This window comes from Lissotriton vulgaris, chromosome 4_1, assembly GCF_964263255.1.
Source record: "Lissotriton vulgaris chromosome 4_1, aLisVul1.2, whole genome shotgun sequence".
In the NCBI taxonomy this organism is placed as follows: domain Eukaryota; kingdom Metazoa; phylum Chordata; class Amphibia; order Caudata; family Salamandridae; genus Lissotriton; species Lissotriton vulgaris.
The window spans coordinates 932,351,729-932,377,516 of record NC_141691.1 but is presented as its reverse complement, the minus strand read 5'-3'; the positions used below and the strand labels follow the sequence as shown (position 1 = coordinate 932,377,516).

The 25,788-nt window shown below is 41.5% G+C and overlaps 1 protein-coding gene across 1 annotated transcript in view; it reads right to left on the bottom strand.

Annotated features, from left to right (window-relative positions):
* LOC147722739 (uncharacterized) overlaps positions 1 to 25,788 on the bottom strand; it is a 331,420-nt gene that overhangs the window by 13,731 nt on the left and 291,901 nt on the right. The window contains exon 7 of the mRNA XM_086967370.1: positions 14,581 to 19,146. Within this exon, the coding sequence (XP_086823496.1) occupies positions 14,581 to 19,146 (4,566 nt within the window). The remainder of the gene's footprint in view (positions 1 to 14,580; positions 19,147 to 25,788) is intronic.

The window sequence follows — 25,788 nt, the reverse complement described above, 5'->3', positions numbered from 1 at the left end:
CTAATGGTCCGTCGCGTGGGTTGGATGGGTAATGATAGAAAAACAGGGGGGATTGCATCATTGTAAATTTTAATGATCGTATGATCGTTGAAAGAATACTTAGAGAGACCTGACCGGGCTTGCCCGATAGGGGTTCTAACATACAGATCCTCCCCCTGGGCTTCTTTTACCAACCTCCCCCACCACACGGTTTTTCAATCGCCATGGTTATCCTCTTTCAAACGGTCAGAGCGAGGGCGAAGTGAGTAGCCACAAAATCCCATCCGTTGCAAGTCAGGCTACCCTGGAGGGGCGCTTCTTTTCCCCCATTTCCCTGGTGCCAAATAGGTTTGCTGCCCTCTCTAGATTAGACTAAGGCGATTGACTGAGGCCTAGCCCTGAACTTAATGTTCCACCATTTGCAGTACAGATATCTACCCCTTCCTTTTGCAGTCGATCTCCGTTAAGGGTGCATACTCCTGTGCCACTTGAAATTCAACCGAACATCTCCTTGGGGGACCCCCCGAAGCAAGCATCACATTACATCATTTCACTGAATATTGCTGGATTGGCAGGGAAGTTCCTTGATCCTAATTGGGTATTGTTCATTAAGCAATTCCTTGGGATTTGCTTGCAGGAAACCTGGGGGGTGGAACATAAATTCATCTTAGAAGGTTATAAAGCCTTCTTTGTCCCCGCCATGCCCTCGTCAAGGGGCAGAGCTAAGGGCGGCTTGGTTATCTATACAGCTCTAGCCCTGAAATGTAGAATCAAGCAAATCCGTTCCCTATATCCAGATCTCCAGGTTATTACTTTACAGAAAGGAAACTCAAGCCTTTGCTTGATTAATTTTTATTCCAAAACTAATAGGGTAACCCAATATTCCCAAGGAACTGGGTATAATCAATAACACAATAGAAAAATGTTCCTGAAGGAGTCATTCAATATTATTTTTACAGTTTTTAAATTTGTCACAACAGTGAACACGAATTTCACAGTACTCGAGAGACATATATAGCATTCATTAGTTATTTTATTGCATTATGTCATGTTCTATTTCCTTTGCATAAGTGTAAATCATATGTCCTTCCATATACGGCAACAAAAAAGATGTACTGTTACTCAGCTCTTTGACAGTTCTTACTGACACTTTTTGTACAAAATATGGGTAGTATTTACATATCTACCATATATACATCGTTCAACAATTATGTACAATTCAAATTCAGTGATACTATTTACAAAGAAGTGTCGTATCGTCGACGTTTCGGTCTCATATAGTACAATTCATCGAGACCATCATCAGGACACGTGTTGCACCATGAACCTATCACAAAATAAAATACATACAGTCAGAATTATGTATATAAACACCCTCGAGAACATAATCTGAATTGTGGCTTATCTATTCCTACATGAGACAAAAAATAAATAAATAAACAACCCATTAGTTGAGCTCGTGTCTCACTCGCTGTTCAATCATTATAAAACTTTATAAAAGGTAAGATAGAGGTGATTTGAAGTTTTATAATGATTGAACAGCGAGTGAGACATGAGCTCAACTAATGGGTTGTTAGCCACATTGTTGTGAGTATTTTGTTGTATATATTGCACATTGACACTTGAGGTGTGGGTGCATGTCAATTTGGGGCATGACCACAGGTTGTATATATAGGTGTAAATATAGGTTTTTAACTCCTTGGCACAACTATTGGGACACCAGATAAGATCAATTTGGTGTGGGCAGACGACTCAGATTATGTTCTCGAGGGTGTTTATATGCATAATTCTGACTGTATGTATATTATTTTGTGATAGGTTCATGGTGCAACACATGTCCTGATGATGGTCTCGATAAATTGTACTATATGAGACCAAAACGGCGACGATACGACACTTCTTTGTAAATAATATCACTGAATTTGAATTGTACATAATTGTTGAACGTTGTATATATGGTAGATATGTAAATACTACCCATATTTTGTACAAAAAGTGTCAGTAAGTACTGTACATGTCAAAGAACTGAGTAACAGTACATCTTTTTTGTTGCTGTATATGGAAGAACAAAAACACAACGGTGGGGTAGGACCCTGGGAAATATTTAAAGACCTGACTCTGAATACAGTCCTCAATATCAAACAACTACAACAAAGGTATCAGAGGGTCTATAAAAGGGAAGAGTTCAAAGATGACGGGTAACAGCCCGACAGTACAAAAACCCTTTAACTAACTGAACAGAAGCGTGATGTGCACAAACATCTCAAGTGGATGAGGAAAAATACCCATCAGTCACCACTCGGATCCGCCCTTCATCATTTGGGATTCGTCCAGACCATCCGTGTGAGTATGTTTCGTCACAGGCATAAGGAGATCAGGTGGTTAATAGGTCTTCTTTGCTGTGCCAACAACATTATGGTCTACGACTCGGTAACAGCTAGTGAGTGGTAAAAATGTGGTGTGACTGGGGAGTGCAGTGCAAGTAAACGTGAATAGTAAACAAAAAAACATGTGTTGTAAAATTGGGTAAGAGAGCATAGTACTAACTTTATTCAATTGATGCTCACTTGACCAAGATTAAAAATGTTTGTCAAAGACAGTTAGATTAAATGGGCTGTCTAAGGTGGACCTGGTTACCTTTTATACCCAATTTTACAACACATGGTTTTTTGTTTACTATTCACGTTTACTTGCACTGCACTCCCCAGTCACACCACATTTTTACCACTCACTAGCTGTTACCGAGTGGTAGACCATATTGTTGTTGGCACAGTAAAGAAGACCTATTAACCACCTGGTCTCCTTATGCCTGTGACGAAACATACTCACACGGATGGTCTGGACGAATCCCAAATGATGAAGGGCGGATCCGAGTGGTGACTGATGGGTATTTTTCCTCATCCACTTGAGATGTTTGTGCACATCACGCTTCTGTTCAGTTAGTTAAAGGGTTTTTGTACTGTCTGGCTGTTACCCGTCATCTTTGAACTCTTCCCTTTTATAGACCCTCGGATACCTTTGTTGTAGTTGGCCGTATATGGAAGGACATATGATTTACACTTATGCAAAGGAAATAGAATAACTAATGAATGCTATATATGTCTCTCGAGTACTGTGAAATTCGTGTTCACTGTTGTGACAAATGTAAAAACTGTAAAAATAATATTGAATGACTCCTTCAGGAACATTTTTCTATTGTGTTATTGATTAATTTTTATAACGCAGTACTCCCTGCGAGTTCTGGTAAGATCACCCTACTGGGTGACTGTGTAAAACAGCATTGCAGTCTTTTCTCCCACTCTCTCATGTTATCTGGTGATTTTAATTTACGCACGTGTGGAGACCCGGCTTTAACGAGGCTGGGAGATATTGGCTGCGCAAGGATGGAGGGTCTACACTTTGAGCATTCTCTGCAAGGAAACGTACTTGATAATCTTCTTAATGAATTAGATTTGATCTCACCCATGTCCACGGTAGACGACTCCAGTAAACTGCCCGTCCCTTCATTTAAAGGCCATAACGGGGGTTCCTTTTTAGATCATGTTCTCATCTCGGGGGTCTACACTCTCGCCTCCTAGAGTTTAAAATCCGAAGCAGCATCTTTAGTGATCACAATCCCGTATGTATACGCTTCGGTGGAGATCTTTTGAATCCCCAGGGGAAGAAGGTAGATCCTGGTGTGATGACACTCAAGGATGGTAAACGTCGACTTAAGTGGTCCCAGGTGAACCCCGAGGCCATCTATCATAATATATGGGAATCTTGTGCTGTCGAGTTGATATCTTGTATGTCCCCTGATTTCTCCCCCGGGAATGTACTTAAGGCCTTCGAGGTTATTGTCATCAAGGTGGGACCTTGTTGTCTACCACTGCCCAAAAATCAATAGCTAGAGACCCCATGTGGTTTGACTACTTATACTCGAAAGCTGCAAGAGAGCTAAAGGTGGCCCTAAAGTCCCCCCAGAGATAAACCACGGATTAGGCTACTCCGTCTTAACTTTAAAAGGGCCATGTCAACTCAGAAAGCTGAAATAAAGGACGCCATATGGCAAGAGCTCCTAGATCCCAGCACATTGGGTAATAGTTCGAAATTCTGGGGTCTAATTAATAAACCATTATTCGAGAGGGAAGGGGAGGACGCTATCGGCACCAACATCTCAGAAGATGATTGGGTACAACATTTTGGTTTCATCTTTAAGAGCAATTCCCCCGAGTTATGTTCCCAGGTGGGAGGAAGTGAGGAAATCCTGCCCCTGTTCACGCTGCTTGAGGTCGAGAAAAGCATCTCAGGCCTGACTAGTAACAACGCTCCAGGCCCGGACGGTATGCCACCAGACCTCTTTAAATCAAATCAGTCCCTCTGGACCCCGGTCCTCACGTCTGTGCTTAACGCAGCGGTGGTGGAAGGGTGCCCAGTGTCATGGGGTACCTCCACGATCATCCCAGTTTTTAAGAAGGGAGATCGTAACAGCACTAGTTGTTACAGACCGATCTCCCTGATTGACTCTGTGGTCAAGGTCGTAGGTGGTGTAGTGTTAAACGGACTATAATCCTGGGCAAAAGAAAACAGGGTTATCTCTGACATCCAGTATTGGTTTCGCCCTGGGCACTCCACCCTTGCACAATGCCTCAACCTATACATGATCCTCGGGAAGTATACCATCGCCCGTAAGGGTGCCATCTACATGGTGTTCATGGATCTTTCCTCCGCATTCGACTGTGTCAATCAGAGGAAACTGTGGCAGTCCATGGGCGCCATGGGGGTGGACGTCCCTCTGGTCAACTTCCTGAGGGATCTGCACAGGGACACTAGGGCATACATCAGATTTTCCCGGGACCTTGGAGTATCCAGGGACTTCACTGTTGACCAGGGAGTAAGACATGGTGCATCTTAGCCCCTTACCTATTTAATTTGTACATCAACAAGCTGCACAAAACCTTGACTGAAACTGGGGTGGATTTTCCATATGTAGGGCGTAGGGGTCTCCCCATCCTACTTTACGCGGACGACGCGGTCCTCCTAGCTAGAATGACAAGAGGCCTGCAATCTTTATTGGCCGCTTTCCATAGCTTTATGGCTGACTGTGATTTAGCCATAAATAATTCTAAATTCTATATATATCCGCCCGATGCGTAATTACCCTTTTATGGTAAATAGCAAAAAAGTACCCATAACCACAACCTTTTCCTACTTGGGTGTCCTATTTCACGACCATCTAAACTGGGGCGCCCTGGTTGAAAGAAAAAGAGGAGAGATTTTACGTGCAAATGCGGCTATCTTCAGCTTTGCGAGCAAAATGGGCAAGCACCCAATTGCTGCAATGCTGAAGATATATCAGGCGAAAAGCGCTGCAATGGGCAGTTATGGTAATGAGCTTTGGGGCTATGTAGCAGCCAAGGGCATTCAGATGGCGGAGAACAACTTTCTAAAGCAGCTATTGGGAGTACACAAAGGAACTTCTAACTTAATCACCCATGAAAAGACAGGGCTCCCATTCATTGGTGACACTATAGCCATGCGCCCTTTGCTCTTCTGGCTTAAGTGCTGGCTAAATAAAGATCTTGTCCTTAATCACCAGCTGCTTAAAGAGGCCATGTCCATGGACAACATGCTTAATATCTCCTGGTTAAAATACTTAAAACCCTGTTTTAATTAATTGGGGCGTCTATATCTCTTTTTAAATCCTGAAAGATTACCCCTGGGCATGTGGATTACGTAAAAAATAAATTCTCCCTATGGCAAAAATTAAATAGAGATGGGGCAGACATGGTAAAACCCAGCGTACGCAAATGTATGTTACTTAAAACCGTTTAATCGCCTGAACCATACCTTACGTGGCCCCTCTCCTCTCATGAGCGATTTCTATTAACAAGGTTTAGGCTTGATTATTATCATCTCCTTTTGGCTGTTCCCACAGGAAGCCATAGAGGCCAGGTGCTGTCTCCCTGTGGCTGTGATGATTCATCTCCACAGGATTTGATGCACTTTATGTTTTTTTGCCGCCACTATGATGCCCCTACGAGGTTCTTTTTAAAGCCCCTTTTAAAAAAGATGAATTTTACTCAGGTTCACCCAGCCCTATGCTTTTTGCAAATGTTAAAACCAGAAAACATTTTATTTGTGGTTGGATTTTTAAAATCGGCCCTGGGATTGAGGAAGAGTTTTCCAAAATAATTGGTTTTATACACCGTGACCATAGTTTTAAATGGTAAAACACTATCCCAGTTTTTTAAACAAATTGAATGGGTACCAGGCTTTTATTAGGTTTATTTTAATATCTTCATGATCTTTTAAAATACATGTTTACCATTAATGTCTCCGAGTTTTAACATTTTTATTTTTATCACTGTGATGTTGCTTTTATGGTTTGCTCTTGGTAAAACAGAATAAAGTACTTTTCGACTTTGACCAACTTAACTCCCAAGTTCTTGGCTGTATGTGTGCAAGATACAGGCAGAACAGAGCCATCTGGCCAGCATGCCAACCCGCAGGTAGGTGCCGTAGTGCCAAAAAAGATTCTTTCATTTCTGTGTGTATTACATACACATCAATTGTTTCTGATGCAAGAAAATAAAACACAGCAGTTAGGCACAATTTAATGGAGTCAATAGCCAGAGCCTTCGCATCTTAAAAGGAGAAGAGAATCTGCATGTCATCTGCATATGATACAATATTCCCACCAAATGACTCAACTATAAAAGAGAGGGGGGTAAAATAGGCATTAAGCAGAGTTGGGCTGAGGGTAGAACTTTGCGGGAAGCTGACTGAGATTGCCCTATTTCCGGAAGCAAACCAAGGCAGCCAGGCCACCTGTTCTCTATTGTCTAAGATGTAGGTCAGCCAACTAAGGGCCAGACTCTTCACTCCAATCCTCGAGATGCAGTCTAGCAGGAAGGAGTGGGGATTGGCATTAAAGGTGGCAGATAGATCTAACAAAATCAGCACTGCCTTGCCCTTGGCATCCAGAGTGCCTTTGATTTCCTAGTAAGGCAGTCTCAGTACTTAAATTCTTCCTAAAGCCCACTGACTAGAATGAAGGAGAACATTTGACTCCTGATGACAAGAAAGCTGACTGTTGACTGATTTCCCCAAGATCTTGGAGACTGCAGGCAGTTGGGAGATGGGCCTGTAATTACTGTCCGAGGTCTTCTTCAGTAACTGAAGAATGTTAGCCTTTTTCTAGTCTCTAGGGGCTATAGCGGTGGTCAGTGACTCATTCAGCAGCTTTTTTACCCATGAATTACCAAGGTTGTTGGTTGATGGATATGAGCCCTGGACACGCAACAACCACAATCCTAGTCAGGGTAAGGTACAAGCAAACCCAAAATTAACCTGTGCTCACTCTCTTGTAGCTTGCCACAGAGCAGTAAGGCTTAACTTGAAAGCAATTTTTAAAGTATTTGTGCAACACTTCTAACAGTAAAAACTGTGAAAACACCCTGAAAAAAGATCTTGCACCAGGTCTAGAAAAATAGAGAAGACTTCAATAACTAAAACAACTCCAAAATGATAAACATGAATCAAGGAACCAGAGGAACCAGAGATATTGAATTTCAAAACTTTAAGGTAAAATAGCACCAAAGAGCACAAAGCGCCAACAAGGGATACCTTCTCACGCCGGACCAGGACAGAATAACAAGTTCAGGCTGACTGTGATAGAGCAACCAGTTATGTCAGCTGAACAAAGTACCTTAAATCTTGGTTGCAGAGCGCTGTGTAGTCAAGGTGGGAAACCTTCGTGTAATAGAAGCGATGCGTCGCTTCCAAAATGCCACAAGACTGCAGAGTGAGGTCCTGTTGCATTTTCACCAAGGATTCCATTGACAGGGGTTGCGATGTGAAGTCTAGGCATCGAGGATGCAGCGCACAGCTAGGGATGCATAGGTTCAGAGGAGCTGCGAGGGCTACGATGCAGATACTGTTGTAGTCATTGAGCTGCTGTCGATGAATGATATGAGAACCTGGCTCGGAGATGTGCCACACCATCCCAATACAAGGGTTCTGAAGATGAGAGGGAGATGTTGACCTTCTACACCCGTCCCAATCCACACAGCAGCAGTGATGCTTTGGTTCTGCCAGATGATGTGCTGCTCGGCCAATGAGGTGCTTGGTTTGGCTTGAGCATGCACCGCTCAGCAGAAAAGATGCATCAGTTTCACTGGTAAGCACCTTGGGCCACTTTTAAGGGTCCAAGACTGGGATGGCCTACTTGGCAGGGTGGATGCACAGATGGCAGAGTCCAGGTGCAGATGCAGAGTTGTTGGAAGCCTGTCAAGTCCCTGAGGATTCAAATCAGGAAGCCAGCCACCTAGCCTTTGGAGTCACCCTAGATTCAAGAGATGCAGGCCCATTCCTTCTCACCCAGGCAAGAAGGCAGCATGTAGCAGGACAGCACAGCGAAGCAGGAGTCCACCAGAGTAGCAGCCCAGCAGTCCTTCTTCTTATCATAGTATCTGCAGCTCCAGAAGTGTACTGAAGTGTTGTTGTCTGATGGCCAGTACTTATACCAAGTGGTATCTTTGAAGTTGGGGAGACTTCAAAGACTTTGACTTCTGCCTATTACCTAATCAGCATAGTGTGTGGGAAGGAACAGGAAGGCAGTGGAAGCTAAGAGAGACTGGTGGCCGGGCTGCGCCGCTGTGGATAGCCACCATTTGGGAGGTAAGTCCTAGACTCCTCCAATATGACACCAGTAAACTCCACTCCACTTCTAGTGCAGAGTTAATGCAAACTTCACACTCCAAATGGAGTGTGGAGTTCTAAAACGCCACAAACTCCGCTGGCGGAGCTGAGTTAATGCCCCACTTACATAAATGGCAGTTTTGTGATATAAAGAATCTCTCCTTTGTATCACTGACATCGATCCTGGTACAGAGGACCCAAGAAATTCATATTTGAGGTCTATAGCCCAACAATATTGCTTAAGCAATGCAAGAGGCATTTCTTAAGAGTCCAATTCATGGTGGAGGAGGCTGTGAGGATCAGGGAGAGTGTTAAGGATGGTCATCACTGTAGTGCAAAGACCAGGACAGGTGTCACAGATGGTGCTTGCTGTCACACGACAAGACTGTTAGGTATTGCATATGGTCATTTTAGAAATTCGTATTGGTGGTCACTACAGGCTGCCGATGCTGTAGCACAAAGTGCAAAGCTTGACTAACTGGTCTTCGCTGGTGGTTGTTGAAGTGCAAAGAATCGGTTCCACCAGAGCTTCACACTGGCAGTCCTCACAGGCAGCTAGATATCGGCTCAAAAGGGCCTGTTCATGGTTGCAAAGACTCCACAAATTCAGGATTTTTACTTTTCTTCACAGGAGGAGCCAAATTGATAGGCCAAGGGACCAGGGCGTGGGGAGGCACCTCTTATTGCTAAGGGTCTTACTCAAGCAGAGGCCAACAGGGCTTAGGTGGGGCAAGTTGCAGGAGCAGTGTAGTAGGTCAGCTAAGCAATTAATGTGTGGCCACTGGAGCTTCCTGTGTCCCAATAGCTCAGAACAAAAGGTCAACCAACTGAGCCTCGGAGTCATCCTGGATAGCCTTGGATGAAGGGAGCAGGTACAGTCTTCCTGATCAGAAAGCAGGGAAGGCCTCAATCAGCAGGGCAGTACTTGGGCAGCAGGCCAGTCCTTCATCTGTAATATCCACAGGAGTATAGTGAAGAGTGTGTCTCAGGGTCCAATATTTTCACCTGGAGTCAGTTTTGAAGAGGGAAAAACGTCTAGACTTTCCAAAACATCTGGTTCCAAATTTCCTTTCTTCCCCTCCCTGTTAAGTATTTTGTGAATGCAGGCACCAGCCCCAATAGAAGTGCAAGTGTGATAGGTGACAACGCCACCCACCCCACCCATCCTGCCAAAATGCCAATCCTACCAACCCCTAGCCCCTCTTTGTGACACTGTCTGAGAGGAACACAATGAGACCAACTGATAACCTTGCATACACACAGGCTGCAGGCACCAAATGCTTAGGACAAGAAAATGACAACTTTCTAAAAGTAAAACAAACACAGATGATGGACGGAATGCAGAGCAAATCAAACATTCACCCCAGTCAATAGATCTGGGTTGAATCCACCGTTCTCTTGCTCACCATGTCACCTCAGTTTAGACCCAACCATATTCAAATCAGTCTTGACCCTGTGCCTCATGAGAAATTGCATATAGCTGGCTCTGAACTGAGGTGGCGAAGTGAGATAAAGAACGATGATGGATTCAACCAAGATATGTGACTGGGGGGAGTGTCTGAAAAGTTTCAGTGCTCAGTCCATCATCTCTTTGTGTTTGCTTTGTTCACCCTACGTTGGCAGGGTATGCCCAGACTTGGGTCCCTTGCTCTCTTTGCCACTGGATTCAAGCTAGCCTGGCTGATCAGGGGTGTTACTGCAAATCCAGTCCCATAATGCTTGTTTTCGGTTCAGGGAAGACCTGGCTTGGCAGTTCAGGCTGGAAAGTTTCCATGAGGCACATGTTCAAGACTGATTTGCATATAGCTGGTTCTGAAATGAGGAGGCGAAGTGAGCTAAAGAACGATGATGGATTCAACCCAGATATGTAACTGGGGTGAGTGTCTGAAAAGTTTCAGTGCACTGTCCATCATCTCCTTGTGTTTGCTGTGTTCGCCACCCTGCCCAGACGTGGGTCCCTTACTCACTTTGCCACTGGATTTAAAGTAGCCTGGCTAATCAGGGGTGTCATCCCGAAACCCGGTCCCAGGATGCTTGTTTCCAATTCAGGGAAGACCTGGCCTCGCAGTTTGGGATGGACTGTTCTCATGAAGCACAGGGTCAAGACTGATTTGCATCTAGCTGGGTCTGAACTGAGGTGGCAAAGTGAGCTTAAGAATGATGATGGTTTTCAACCCAGACCTGTGACTGAGGGTGAGTGTCTTAAAAGTTTCAGATCTCCGTCCATCATCTTCTTGTATTTGCTCTGTTTGCCCTAAGTTGGCAGGGTATGCCCAGATGTGGGTCCCTTGCTCACTTTGCTATTGGATTCAAGCTAGCCTAGCTGATGAGAGGTGTTACCTAGATTATGGTCCCAGGATGATTGTTTCCGGTTCAGGGACGACCTGGCTTGGCAGTTCTGGCTGGACTTTTCTCACGAGGCACAGGGTCAAGACTGATTTCCATTTAGCTGGGTCTGAACTGAGGTGGCAAAGTGAGCTTAAGAATGATGATGGTTTCCACCCAGACCTGTGACTGAGGGTGAGTGTCTGAAAAGTTTCAGCGCTCCATCCATCATCTTCTTGTATTTGCTCTGTTCGCCCTAAGTTGGCAGGGTATGCTCAGACATGGGTCCCTTGCTCACTTTGCCACATAATTTAAGCAAGCGTGGCTGATGAGGAATGTTACCCAGAAACCGGTCCCACGATGCTTGTTTCTGGATCAGGGATGACCTGGCTTGGTAGTTCAGGCTGAACTGTTCCTATGAGGCACAGGGTCACAACTGATTTGCATATAGCTGGGTCTGAACTGAGGTGGCAAAGTGAGCTTAAGAATGATGATGGTTTCAACTCATATCTGTGACTGTGGGTGAGTGTCTGAAAAGTTTCAGCGCTCCCTCCACCAAGTCCTTGTGTTTGCTTTCTTCACCCTAAGTTGGCACGGTATGCCCAGATACGGGTCCCTTGCTCACCTTGTCACTGGATTCAAGATAGCCTGGCTGATGAGGAGTGTTACCCAGAAACCGGTCCCAGGATGCTTGTTTCTGGTTTAGGGATGACCTGGCTTGGCAGTTGGGACTGGACTGTTCCCATGAGGCACGTGGTCAAGACTGATTTGCATATTGCTGGGTCTGAACTGAGGTGGCGAAGTGAGCTAAAGAACTATGATGGATTCAACCCAGATATGTGACGGGGGTGAGTGTCTGAAAACATTCAGTGCACTGAACATTATCTCCTTGTGTTTGTTATGTTACCCACCCTGCCCAGATGTTGATCCCTTGCTAACTTTGCTACTGGATTTGAACTAGCCTGGCTACTGAGGGGTGTTATCCCAAAACCAGGTCCCAGGATGCTTGTTCCAATTCAGGGAAGACCTGGCTTGGCAGTTTGGGATGGAATGTTCTCATGAAGCACAGGGTCAAGACTGATTTCCATCTAGCTGGGTCTGAACTGAGGTGGCAAAGTGAGCTTAAGAATGATGATGGTTTCAACCCTAACCTGTGACTGAGGGTGAGTGTCGGAAAAGTTTCAGATCTCCGGCCATCATCTTCTTGTATTTGCTCTGTTGGCCCTAAGTTGGCAGGGTATGCCCAGACGTGGGTCCCTTGTTCACTTTGCCATTGGATTCAAGGTAGCCTGGCTGATGAGAGGTGTTACCTTGAAACTGGCCCCAGGATGCTAGTTTCCGGTTCAGGGAAGACCTGGCTTGGCAGTTCGGGCTGGACTGTTCCCTTTAATCACAGGGTCAAGACTGATTTGCATATAGCTGGATCTGAACTGAGGTGGCGAAGTGAGCTAAAGAACAATGATGAATTCAACCAAGGTCTGTGACTGGGGGTGAGTGTCTTAAAAGTTTCAGCGCTCCCTCCATCATCTCCTTGTGTTTGCTTTGTTTGCCCTAAGTTGGCAGGGTATGCCCAGACCTGGGTCGCTTGCTCACTTTGCCACTGGATTCCAGCTAGCCTGGCTGATCAGGGTGTTACCCGGAAACAGGTCCCAGGATGCTTGTTTCTGGTTCAGGGAAGACCTTCCTTGGCAGTTTGGGCTGGACTGTTCCCATGAGAAACAGGGTCAAGACTGTTTTGCATATGGCTGGGTCTGAACTGACATGGCAAAGTGAGCTAACGAACGATGATGGATTAAACCAAGATCTGTTACAGGGGGTTAGTGTCTGAAAAGTTTCAGCGATCCGTTCATCATCTCCATGTGTTTTCTCTAACTTTCTAAAAGTGGCTTTTTCAGAACTGTGACTTAAAATTAAATATTACCAATAAAGAGGATTTTAAATTACAATTCTTTAGGGACCAAACATTACATTTTCTCCTGTTCTCAAGCAAAGGTTAGCGGTTATTGAATGTAAGAAAGTAACCCAATGTCATCCGATGGAAGGGATAGTTGTAAATCTCTTATGAGACATTTAAAAGTTACTAGTATATGAACAACATTTTAAATTCAATGCACCTTGCTCTATAGTCTGTTTATGGTCTACCCCAGGGGTGAGCTATATTTATTAAAAGGGTTTATTTTGCCAGGTTGAAAAGGCAGATTACAACTGTACACATGGCAGATCTGAGACATGTTTTAATGAGCTAAACTGGTGCCACAATAAATTCTGGAGACCCACTAGTAGCATTTAACTTACAGGCACTGGGTACATGTAGTGCCACTTTAGTAGGAACTTACATGTAAATTAAATTGGCCAATTGGGTGTATGAAAATGTTATCATGTTTAAAGGTGAGAGCCCAAGCACTTTAGCACTGGTTAGCAGTGCTACATTTCATGGTGTCCTAAAAGCCAGCAAAAATGGGTTCAGAAAACAGGAGGGGAGAAGGAAAGAAGTTTGGGGGTGACCCTGCAGAGAAGCCCATGTCCAACAGGTAACAGACATGATTGTTGTTGCAAAGCACCACCAATGCAAAAGTTGGCCCTGCTTTAACATATCATGTGCCATGTATATGTAAGACTGTATAAATGTGTAAAAAGAGGCCAAAACGAATACAACTATTTATTCTCTTCATCTAGCGCCTTGAGACCCTCTGGGTGAGTAGTGCGCTATATAAATGCTGTGATTGATTGATTGATTGATTGGTATGGATCACATCTCAGTTTCAAGTTAACTTTAAATTTGTGTGAGTGTAACCAGTGCCTAATTTGTAAATAATAATGTTAATAAGTAGTAGTGCAGTGGGGTGTTTTTTTAAAGAGTATGCGGCCAGCTCAGCTGATTGACAGTATTTCTGGATACCAAGGCTGCCTAGTTTGATTCCATCATTTGCCTCTTTCTCCTACCATCGCATGCTCCCTGGTCCTTATCACCTAAGGTGTGCTTATTTAAGATACTGTCCCGTCCACTATCTTGGGTTGACTGCAGACGTAAATAGCTGTGGATGTGAAATAGCGCTATTTTACAATCTTAGACAGTGTAAATGGTTGGCTTGCCAAGGAACTCGTAAGGCCTGTTCAGGATTTGACGGTCAGGTTAGCAACATCTGTTGACATAACGCAAACAGCAGAATACAACAAAACAAACATACACAAAGCAAAACAAAACAATACAATTAAAACATATGCGTATACAACGAAACGGAACGCAGCACAGTATTAACATGGCAATAATGCTCACAATTTCACCACCACAACAAAATGTCAAAAAAGTATCCACAAACGTTCGTGTCACGCATTAATACCGCCATAAACATGCTTTCAGTGGTAAAAGATACACAGAACCAACCCAGCCTTCACTTACCACCAAGAACATGAAATAGTGCCTGTCAAAATGTTTGTGATGGGACCCCGCTCTCACTTACCTCACTCTGGCAGGTACATTTTACATCCTTGACCAGGCGACTCACAAGCACTTGCGCTAATAAATCACTCACTTTACCTGAAACACGTATCTTATAGTCCAAAAGCAATCGAAATAAATCATTAAGTGTTTACCTTCTTTGTTCTAAAATCCAATCTACCAAACTTATCCAGCGAGGCACGACTGTGAATCTGTTTGTCCAAGTGAAATTCGGGGGACAGGGGCTGAGATTCACAGTCTTTCTCTGTACGGCCTTTTCCGGCAATATTAAGGTTACGCAAACGTGACAGCGTTAGGCCAGTCAGAAGCAAACTTTCGGTTTCCAACACTTCCAGCGGTTTAGTTTTTATTGAAAAAACAGTCAAGTGCATTGTGATGATAGACGAGTCGACCTCCACTGGTGTTTGTTTATAATACGGAATTATGGTCGGGAGACAAAAGTCCTCCTCGTCTATGGTTGTGTCCGTGATTTTATCTGTGATTGAATGAACAATACATTCTGCGTAGGAATTTAAATTCGACTGTGCAGCCACCTCATAAAGGACCTTTTGTACAATTTTCGCCACTTCTATCTCTGTGTATAAATCACACGTTTCGCCCGCGGCCAAAAACGGCTGAAGTTGATATTTAGAGATTTCCTTCATTACCAAAGTGGCAATTCTCTCAGAAATGAGTGTGCATCCAGTAGTGAGCGCCTTAAAGAGTTTCAATGGAGAGCCTGTCTCGTGCAGCGCGTTTATGTAAACTGAGTCGACCACCACTGCGATAAAATCCTCATCTTCCGAATGTAAACATTGTTCTCCGTTGGTTCGCTTTATGACATTAATTTCGCTTTTCATCAGTTCTTTTAGCACCGAATTGATCAACCTCGAAGCTATTTTGCTGAGTTCTTCTTCTATCGTGTTATTTTTAGGCATTGTATTGTGCACGCAAGCGGAAGACACAAACATTTTTGTTAAAAACTGGCTCACGATCTCTTCCAAAAAAGGTGCGTGCAGGCCGTGACTGTTGTTGTCTAGAAGCGGCGTGTGACATGGGGCGCATCTGATGTCATTCAGAACTTTCTCTACGATATAACTCGATTCTATGCCAACATAGGTATCTGATAGCCTGCCTCGGGGGCAGATTGGCTGAAAATGATGATTGCACATTTCTGCGATCATTAAGTTAGCCACTATGTGAGCCAGCACATCCCCCTCCCTGGCTAAATTTTGATAAATAGACATGTGCGAATCTGACAGCTGATAGACCTCACAGTACACAGCATTTACAACTTGTTCAATATTATCACAATCCTTTGGGTGTATAAAGCGTGTTTCACTTCCATCTTGGCTAATCTTCATTTTCTTTTCAGATATTGTAATGAATAAGGCTTTCAGTAATTTATCAGTTATAGTTTTCACTTGAGATACAGAGGACACCTCTTTTGAGCCTAAGTCTAAATTGGGACAGTTGAAAAATAATTTAGAAAGAAACCTGGCCACGATTTCTTCAAGGACAGCAGAAGACAGTGTAGTCGTGCATGGAGGTGCACAGCTGCTTTCATCATCAGGTTGGGTGACGCCATCAAAAATAGTTTCAACAACACTTAAAGCCTCCTCACTGGTTGTTGAAGGGAATCTTGGAGAAATCGCCAATGAGTTGTTGCATTGATTGCTTGCCTCCATTACACTATTCACCACCTCTGGGACAATGTTATTGGCGTTTAGAGATGTATAGGCGTAGACTGCAACATCCTCAGTAATGGGACACTGCAACTGATAGTCAGAAATTGCAGACAAAATGAAGCGTACAATTTTTTCAGCACACAAACTGCTACTATGGGTTAAGCAAGTAAACAGTGCAGAATCGGTTTCGTATTCTTGATAAATGTTATTAAAAACTAATTTAGTAATTGCCTCTACAGCATGTTTGTGTATCTCTGGGAACTTGTACTTCTCTTGAGAAACGCTGGTGACTTTAACATGTGCATTTTCGATTTCCATCAATACACAATTCACAAAAGCTGTCGCCATGTTGTTGAGCTGAGCTTCGGATTTGGTTGCACCCTTTTTCTTCAAAATCCGGCTTGATATGGTGAAAAATAATTTCGATGAAACGCCTGAAATGATTTCTTCCAAAAATAAAGAGGAGTACACAAAGGTACGGTATGGTGCCTGGGCTGTCTCCTCAGACTGCTCTAAGTCTGATGAAATTGGTTCATTGGCACTTGACTCTGAAGTCAATGAATATGAGCAAGTTGATGACTCCTCTGAATGAAATGACATAAAATTTGGATTTGAAATTTGCCTAAACAGTAAACGTGGCGTTTTTTTCAGAATCTGTTGACGTTCGGGTGACATACTGTCCGGAAGTTTCAAAGTAGTACTGTATGTTTGTATAACACTACTGTCAATTGTATCATCTACATTTGGGTGGATCAATTGTGAAGGTACACGCTGAATAAAGGTTGCGTCCTTTGTGTACCAAATTTCATTTCCTGAAATTCTGATCATCACATCTTGAACAAATCTTGAAGTCATCTCACTCTGTTCAGAACCAGGCAAAGATATCTGATCTTCTCTGATTTTTTTACCACAGTCGGAAGAAGGATGCATTTTAGCAAAAAGACTCAACACAATGTCTTCTAAAACTTTGGAAGACAACACAGTGGTTGTTGGTGATAAAGGTTGCTCAAGGTGTGTGGACTTAAAAAGAGATTGAAGTTTATGAATAACTTTAATGGGTTCTAATGTTGTGTACATAGGTGGGGAGAGCTCCACAGCAGCAGGAGATTCTATCTGATAGTTGTTTATTTCCACTAACAATAAACTAACCATTGTTTTAGTGAGTATATTACTGGTGCATTTGATATCTCTTTGAACAAATCGATAGCATCCATACAATTTAAAGAAATTTAGATAGACTGAGTCAACAACTTTATCTACATCATTTTCATGTCTTTGTGAATCCTCGCACGTCTCCTCGATGTTTGTAACCTTAACCTGACTTTTATTTATTTCCTTTACAAGGTTAGGTACCAATCGCATTGCTGCTTTACTAAGCTCACATTTTGGTATCTTCTGATCATTAGTAACCATGATGTTAGAAGTAAAGACTATTTTGAAAAGCAGTCCAGAAACAACATCTTCCAAAAAGGAAGCAGAGTAGACAGCACTGAAGGGAAATTCTTTACTTCGTCCACAAGATGCCCGAGGAGGATGCTTAGCGAGGTCTTCAAGAATTTCTTCAACAATCTCCTCAGCCGACTCGTCTGCGGGTATAACTGGCAGAAGATGGCGCGTCATTTCTATAATTATTGTATTGGCTACTTTGTCAAGGAAAGTGTTAGAGCTGCAGACCACAGCTGCTTCAAGAGCTTCTGATGTTACGTAGCACTGCATTAAATTAAGGTAAACAGACTCAACAACTTGAGGAACATCTATATTTGCTTGCAAAGGCTGATTCACATTCGAGTTGTTTGTATTCCAAGCTGCTCCATTTGAAATTGTACATTTCATTTTGTGACTTATTGGGTTAGCATTCTTTGCATATTCATCATCTGATGTGTTTCTGTGGTATTTTGAATGTGATTCAGATTTGGTGTTCGAAGCTGAAACATTAGCCATCAACATATTGATGGTATCTTCAAGACATATCTTGGTTGCAGGCAGAATTGTGTGAATTAATGAGGGTTGACATTGGTTATCGATATTAGTTATATCTTTAACAGCTTTCTGAAAACTTTCTGCTTGTACAGTTCTGCAACAGGACGCTGAAGACATCTCAGAAGCACGACCTGCCAAGGTAAAGTTGGACATATTTGTTAGTAGCAAGATATTATTCATTTTAGTGTTGTTATCACTTTTGTTTGTTATGTTTTTGTAGCTTGGTAGCTGAGATCCAGAGTGTTGCAAACCACTGAAGTTATCTGAATACATACCTTTATCAGTTCCAATGTTCTTTATGGTACATTGAAGCTCTTCCCCTTCCTTCTTTAATTTAGGTTGAATAGTATTTGATGGTTTAGTAAAAAAAGGCAACTTGGAGTTCTGATCGGTAAGTATTTTTGTTAAAATATTTTCAACAATTTCCTCAGATATTAGCGTCAACTCAGACTTGACATCATCAAAAATATTATTTTCTTCAATCATATGTGTTTGTTTAGTATTCTTTGCATTGTGGTCAACTGTAATGGTGTCCCAAAATCCATGGCAATACATTTGTTTAGGAATGGAAAAAGTTGGTAAAGGTTTGGATTCATATTCTGAGGAATCCCTGGTTTCCTCTGGATGCACTATTGAATTAGGCAATGTTTTTGAGACATTACAAGGAAGTTCAGTAGAACATATCTGAAATTTGTCAAATGGTCTCAGCATTTCCAAGGCCTGATCTTCTGTTTCTAAAGTTGGCAGAGGGAAATAAATTGACACATCATCCTTTCTTGTGAGGCTGGGTGCAGATTGTGATTTTATTTGCTTTCTTATTGGTACTTTTTCTTTATGGACTTTGTGGTATTTAAATGTTGATAATGTTTGTAGTAAATTTGTTTTCTCATGTTTTCTCCTACCAAATGGAAAATTCCTCTGATAAGGATATACTAACAATGATCGTTTTTTTGAAGATAGTGGAGTTTTGATTGTAGGCGGTTGTATTTTCTGGCTGTAGAATACTGCATTGAACTTATTATGACATACAAGGCAATTTTCATTTTCGGATACCTGTTAGAAAACAGTGCAAGAAAATAGCACTATATTAATTTTAATTACTGAAACGTTTTAATACATTGTATAAAAGGCAAGAGAAGTAACCCACAATGACTAAACAAGGTCACATAGTATAATACAAATTGCTCGAATTAATGACTATTGTACTTGTGGTTTTTAATCCTCATTGTTTGATACTCTTATGATGTTCTGGTTGTGAGACCAAAGCACAACAGTACCTTACACCAAACTAGGCTGTCTCTTTAGCAGTTCCATTTTTGAGGTATCATTCTCGACCCAGGTCCAGATATTATTGTTTACTTCCATGTCTACGGTGCTACTTTCCACCCTAGTGATGGAGCAAGGACTCATGAAAAAATAGATTTGCTGGCTGCAATCTTCTCATGTAACTACTAACCCCGTACTATAACCTTGTTTGTGGTAATAATATGCATTTACACAACACTTGAGTATTAGATGGAAGCTTGCATATCTGTTTTACTAACCAGTAACTCAGGAGTGATGCTAAAATGGCCTCTAACTAAAATTCTTTAGGGCACATGCGTCTACTGCATTAACATATTATGACGTATCTATTCTTGGAAGGAAAAGGGCACTTGCACAGTAGCTAATAGGATGGCCGCTTGAAACCCATATGCTTGCCACCTGTTTGCTGCAAACCAAACCCAGCTATTATACTAACGCTAATTCAGGAATTATAATAATAAATAAATGGGATTAGAGTAGAGATAGATGGTATACAGTGAAACCATTTATTTTTGATTTTAACATTTGTCTTTTGACTCTTTCAATAGTGCTTATTATGGGCTCACAGTCGCGAACAACAGTCTATTCCCTCTCGTTCTACCACACATGCACAGTAAACCTAGCTGGAAAACGCCATGTCAACTTCAACGTTGGTCAAGGATAAAAGAGCCAATACATTAATGTGAACCGGAACAACAGTCTACTGAAGTGCCTGAGATCTATTGTTTTTTTTTATTGTGACAATTGCAAGGTGAATATGGGTGGGAATAAAGACTGATGTATACAATTTAAGAGGTGGGATATTAAACAAAGAGCTGAAAGGAAATAATATAAAATAAGCATGGTGTGATGATCACCTCCCCTTGCCTGTCCAATCGGAGCGAGGAGTTTCATAAATTTGAAACATTAATGGACGGTCCAAGCATACCGAAAATCTTAGTTGAAGTAGCATTAGTTAATGAGTGTAGCAGAGTAGTGCGGAGAGTCGAGAGACCGGGATGCTGTCCGAGAGCACAGAGAAGTCCCAGACTTAGATGCTGAAGAAGAATCGAATTCCTGAACCAAATATCTTAAGCAAATTATTTTAGAAGAAGATTGCGGGAGTATCTCGAGGAGGAAGAGTGTGTCAGAGAGGGGTGCCACAAATGCGTAGATGATAGAGAGGTTGTCTGTCCTGCCTTGATTCCTGACCTGAAGCCTTTGTTCGCCAGATCTTTTCTGGGGGACCCTTCCCTATTCCTAGGCCTAGGAGTTGGTTTCCACACCATACTTGGTAAATATTCCTATTTATGTATACACACTTATGATCTTTTCTTTCTGTCCTCTCCTTTCTGAGCAGTGTCATTGCAAAGTATAAATGTATGCATTTTTGGTTTGATATCTTGGATTTTCCTTCCTGAGGGAGACAGAGTTTATTATGTGCTCTATAAGTGGTTCACAATAATTTATTCTGAGATAAAATTTCTAAAGACATTCCGACTCTGTGATAATTTCTAATGTATTAGTAATTAAGAAAATCTTATTTAATTTCACCATCAACTAGTTCTAACTAAAATGGTCCAGTGACCAGAGGAAAGAACTTTTGATCAGTGAAAGACTTGTTAGGGGCTAAAGCTAACTAATCTAAAGAATTTCAAAACCTGACCCCCAGCGGTTACTACCAGTATGACGTGAAGTGAATTTATGGGCCCAGGAGAGTATGTGGTGTTAGATTACCTGTTGCTGGTAACCCCTGGATCAGTTTTCTGGTAGCAGAGCTATGGTTTTTTATTAACTAGTTTGGGGAAAAATATTGATTTTTGAGTATTTGTTTGTGTTACATTTTGTTTAATGTTGTCAAGAATTCCCGGGAAATTGAATAACGGGTGGCGATAGACACCCCACTGCAGTGAGGTTACTCGTCTGTTGAAAATAATACTGAGAATCTAGTTAGGGCAGGCTGTATTGAACTAGGGACTATTTTGTATTAGAGTGAGAGTGATTGAAAGCAGAGAGTTCGCTGGTGAAACTTTGTGTTATATCACCGAGTAAGGGTAACACCAAAGGAGTAGTAGGTTCTTCCGAGCTTGATTGAAAGGTAAAACAGAAAATGTTAATTGCCGTGTATGAAAAATAAAACAGAAGGTCTTACTCTTGAGAATAGTGAACAGAAGGTTTTACTTGCTGTAAAAAGAAGTTGACTATCCTTTGATTTAGTGGAGCAGAGTAATGAATGTTTATATATTGTCGTTCATAATTTTATTTTAGTGAGAAAATAGAGGAAACAAGTTTTATGCTTTACCTTGTGAAGGGAGGGTCAGTTGCCATAGTCGCACTTACGTCACAGTGAGTCATGCTGGGATTGGTGGAAACCACGGGCGTGTGTAATGCAGATTGTAAAGGAGGGGTCAGTAGCAAGGAGTAAACCTGACGTCATTCGAAAGGCTGCCCTAGCATTGGTAAAATTATGAGCGTGACCTGAAGCTTGATTGGAAGCCTGAATAAGAACTACATTTTGATTGGCTAGTGAAAATTTGTATAATCAATTCTCATTTGTCCTTTTATGCGAAGCACCCTGACAGGGAAGTTTGAGGTGCTGCAGATTATTGTTTTATTCACAGAGCATCTAGGAAAATGTATGGTGAAGAGAGGAAAACGTCATTAATTCAGAAAATTAAGAATTTCTTCAAGTAAGATGAACCTGTTTTGACTAGGGAAGGAATTCCTATTCCACTCCCTAAAACACCTGCTTCATTTATGATAATAGAGAGAGGTTATCATACATATGTATGGATAGAGAATTGGATGGAATACCCAAAAGATGATGGTGTTCTAGCTTTTACAGAGCATGGTACTTTTAATTGAATAATTTTAAAGAATTTGAGGATGCAAATGTATGAATTAGAACCAAGACCTAGAATAATTCAATATGATGCATTAGAAGTATGGGAGACTGAGTCATTTGAGAGAGAAAAGGGATGAAAAGGAAAGTTTTCAGGATTTTATACCAGAGGTATGCATGAGTCACGTGAAGAACAAATGAAATAGTGGAGAAGAACAATGGTATCAGAAAGGTTGTATACTGTATTAATGGCTGAAGAACAAACAGGGAGTGAGAGTAAAGAGAAATCAAAACATTTGAGTATACCTGGGTATGGAGAATCAGAGGACGAGTTATTAGAGGACATTTTATAGAAAAACCCTCCACCGTATCAAGAGGGACTGAGTAGAGTTATCCCAAGTGCCCCAGTATTAGGAACTTCGTTGATTCCACAGGTTGTACATGACCCAACAGTTAATAGAGTACGATACGAAAAAGAATAAGAAGCTTTGAATAAAAATAGAGAGGAGTTAATACAGAAAATAACCTAATTAAATGTGAACCCTGAAGCATTAACAATACCTGTAACTATAGGTCCTGTAGTTCCTTTGTATGGAGATAAAACAAATTGTCCAAAAACACCAGCTACAGAAATGCCTTTTAAGTAATTCCCAAAAAAGAAATAATAATAACGAATGACCAAGCCAGTGAGTATGATTCAGTCATTTCATTAATGAATCTACCTATAGGAGACACCATAAACGAAACCATAAGGAGAGTTATACCTAGCAGTTCAAATGAAGGAAAGACTGTGACATCCTCAGGGATTAGAAGTACTACGTCAGTAACAGCAGAAGATTTAGAGAGATGGGCTCATGGAATTGAAAAACAGAATTCACCTCCTAAAATCCTAGATATTTACAAATTAAAAGTAGAATTGGAAGAAATGATTGCTGGGAATGTGGGAATAAATAGACTGAACATCTATGATGAAAAAGATTTGTTGATCGTATGCAGGAGTATAACTAGAAATGCGAGAATGTTTCATAAGAAATTGACCGAACTATCCACTGAAATGGGGATAGATATATGGAGATCAAAGGTATTTCAGAAGCCACACTGAGTGGAGTTTTCTGACAATGATTTGAAAAACATGAATGTGTCTGGAAGAAAGTTGCAAGTGAAAGCATTGCTGAATATTTTGCAGAAATGCTGAGACATTTATAAATGGAGAGTGAGGTAGCAAAAGAAAAAGGAAGAAGCACAGGTAAAGGAAGTGTCTACTGCATATCCGATGAAAGAAACAGGGAAAGTAGAAAGGTTGTATCCTATGAAAGAGTTATCTGGTGGAGGATATGTACATGTTCCATGGACTCAACAGGATATTTTGTCATTTACAAATGAGTTCCCAAAGTTGAGAGAGAAACAAGTTGAATGGTATAAGCAAGTTGAAAGATTTTTGAAAGTTTCGAAGGTATTGCTAAAAGATTTAGATGGTTTATTTGACATAGTGGTGCCTGCTGATTTATTGACAGAATGTAAATTTACAGTTGAATGGCCTTGTGAAGAATATCCAAGAGATTAAAAAACAGGAGCACCCTCAGATGACGCAATGAAGAAATATCATCAAGTAATTACCTTTTTGAAAGGAAAGATACCTCCAAACAGATTGGATAAAAGTAGATAGAACTACTCAGGAACCAAATGAATCTGTTCATACCTATTACGAAAGATTATTACATGTATTTAAGCAGTATAGTGGATTTGAGAGTATTGGAGATAAGGATATGGGACATTTTGTATATCAATTTGTTACAGGACTGAAACCTGAGAATAGTTAGATGATTGAACAGCATAAGATTTGTTGGCAGAGTAAGACCATAGATGAGATATTGAAATACCCTAAGTAATGTGGCGATGACATTGAGGATAGACATAAGAAAGTGAAAGAAAAGATGATGTGGGCACAAGTGAAGTTGGCAGAGCAGCAGGAAATAAATCTAGATGGTCAAGCAAGTGGACAGGCAATGGAGCAGAGTCAGAATGATAATGTGGCAAGTAATGGTAAAAAAAGGGACGAATGAGCAGAGAGGATACAAAGAAAAAGGTTCCTTGTTATGGCTGAGGAAAGCTTGTACATTGGAAAAACTAGTGTAAAAATATCCAGAATAATAATGGCCAAATTGAAACTTAAATCCACAGACTCAGAATGAGAGATTTGTGAATCAACTGCAGCAGGTAGTTAATCAGAAGTATCAGTTGCCATTCGTCATAAATGCACAATTTTGTGAATCAGGCACAGTACAGTGTGGACGCCGGCTTTCCAGGAAGCACTAAGAAAAACTCAGTGGTATCACAATATTTTTTGCAGAACAATTCTGAAAAGGATATGTACATAAAATGACAGTGTCAGAGGGAGGAGGAGGAGGAATGCATAATTGGCGCATCCTTACCGGTAGATCAGCCAGGTCCATTTGTAGATGGGAAAGTGTAAGGCAATTACATCACTTTTGTATTGGATACTGGTGCTACTCGTTCTACTGTGAGCAGACATCCCAAATCTACCCCTCTCGGGAGAGTCTATTCAAGTGGTTGGAGTTACCAACTGGCAGATCAGAACCCCAATTACAATGCCTATGGAGGTACAAATCGGAACCTTCAAAGATATGCATAAATTTGAAGTGTGCATTTCAAGTCCAGTGAATTTATTAGGCAGCGACCTTTTCTGCAAAATGAACTGGACGATTTATTGCACACCGGATGGTGCTGCTTTACAAACACCTAATGAAGATATGGTTTATAAATTGATGCTAGCCAAGCAAGGTACTGAAGCTGATGAGATGTATTCATTAATGACAGAAAATGACTTACCAGAGGAGTTGAAGACTGCAGTAAATCCAGAATTGTGGGATTTCACTGGAAAAGAAATAGGTCCAATGGTGAATGTAGATTCAGTGAAAGTGACTGTGAAAGAAGGTGCAGTTTACCCAAACACCCGACAATACAAAATGAGTCCAGAATTTAAAGCAGGAGTAGGTTCCGAAATTGACCGAATGATTAAGCAAGGCATTCTAGAAGAAATAATGAGTAGTCCTTGTAACTCACCTATAATAGGTCTCAAAAAGCCTACTAGGAAGTACAGGATAGTACAAGATTTACGAAAAAACGAATAAAATTGTAGAACCATGTTGTCCAGTGGTGTCAAATCCAGCAGTGATTTTGTATCAGATACCCTGGCATGCTGTTTGGTTCACTTTGATTGATTTGTGTCAAGCATTTTTCTTGATTCCTTTACACCCTGATAGCAAATATCTTTTTGCTTTCAAATTTGAAGATTGTATTTTAGCATGGAACCGCGTTCTTCAGGGGTATACTGAAAGTCCATCTATTTTTAAATAGATTTTGAAAAAGTGCCTAGAAAAGTTGGTTATGCCCCGAAATTCAGTTTTAGTGCAGTATATTGATGACCTGCTCATGTCATCAAAGTGCAGATGATTGTGTCATTGATTCAAGTGCACCACTAAATCATTTGGCTGATTGAGGACAGAAGGTACCTCCAGAAAAATTTACAGTTTCGTAAACAAGGAATG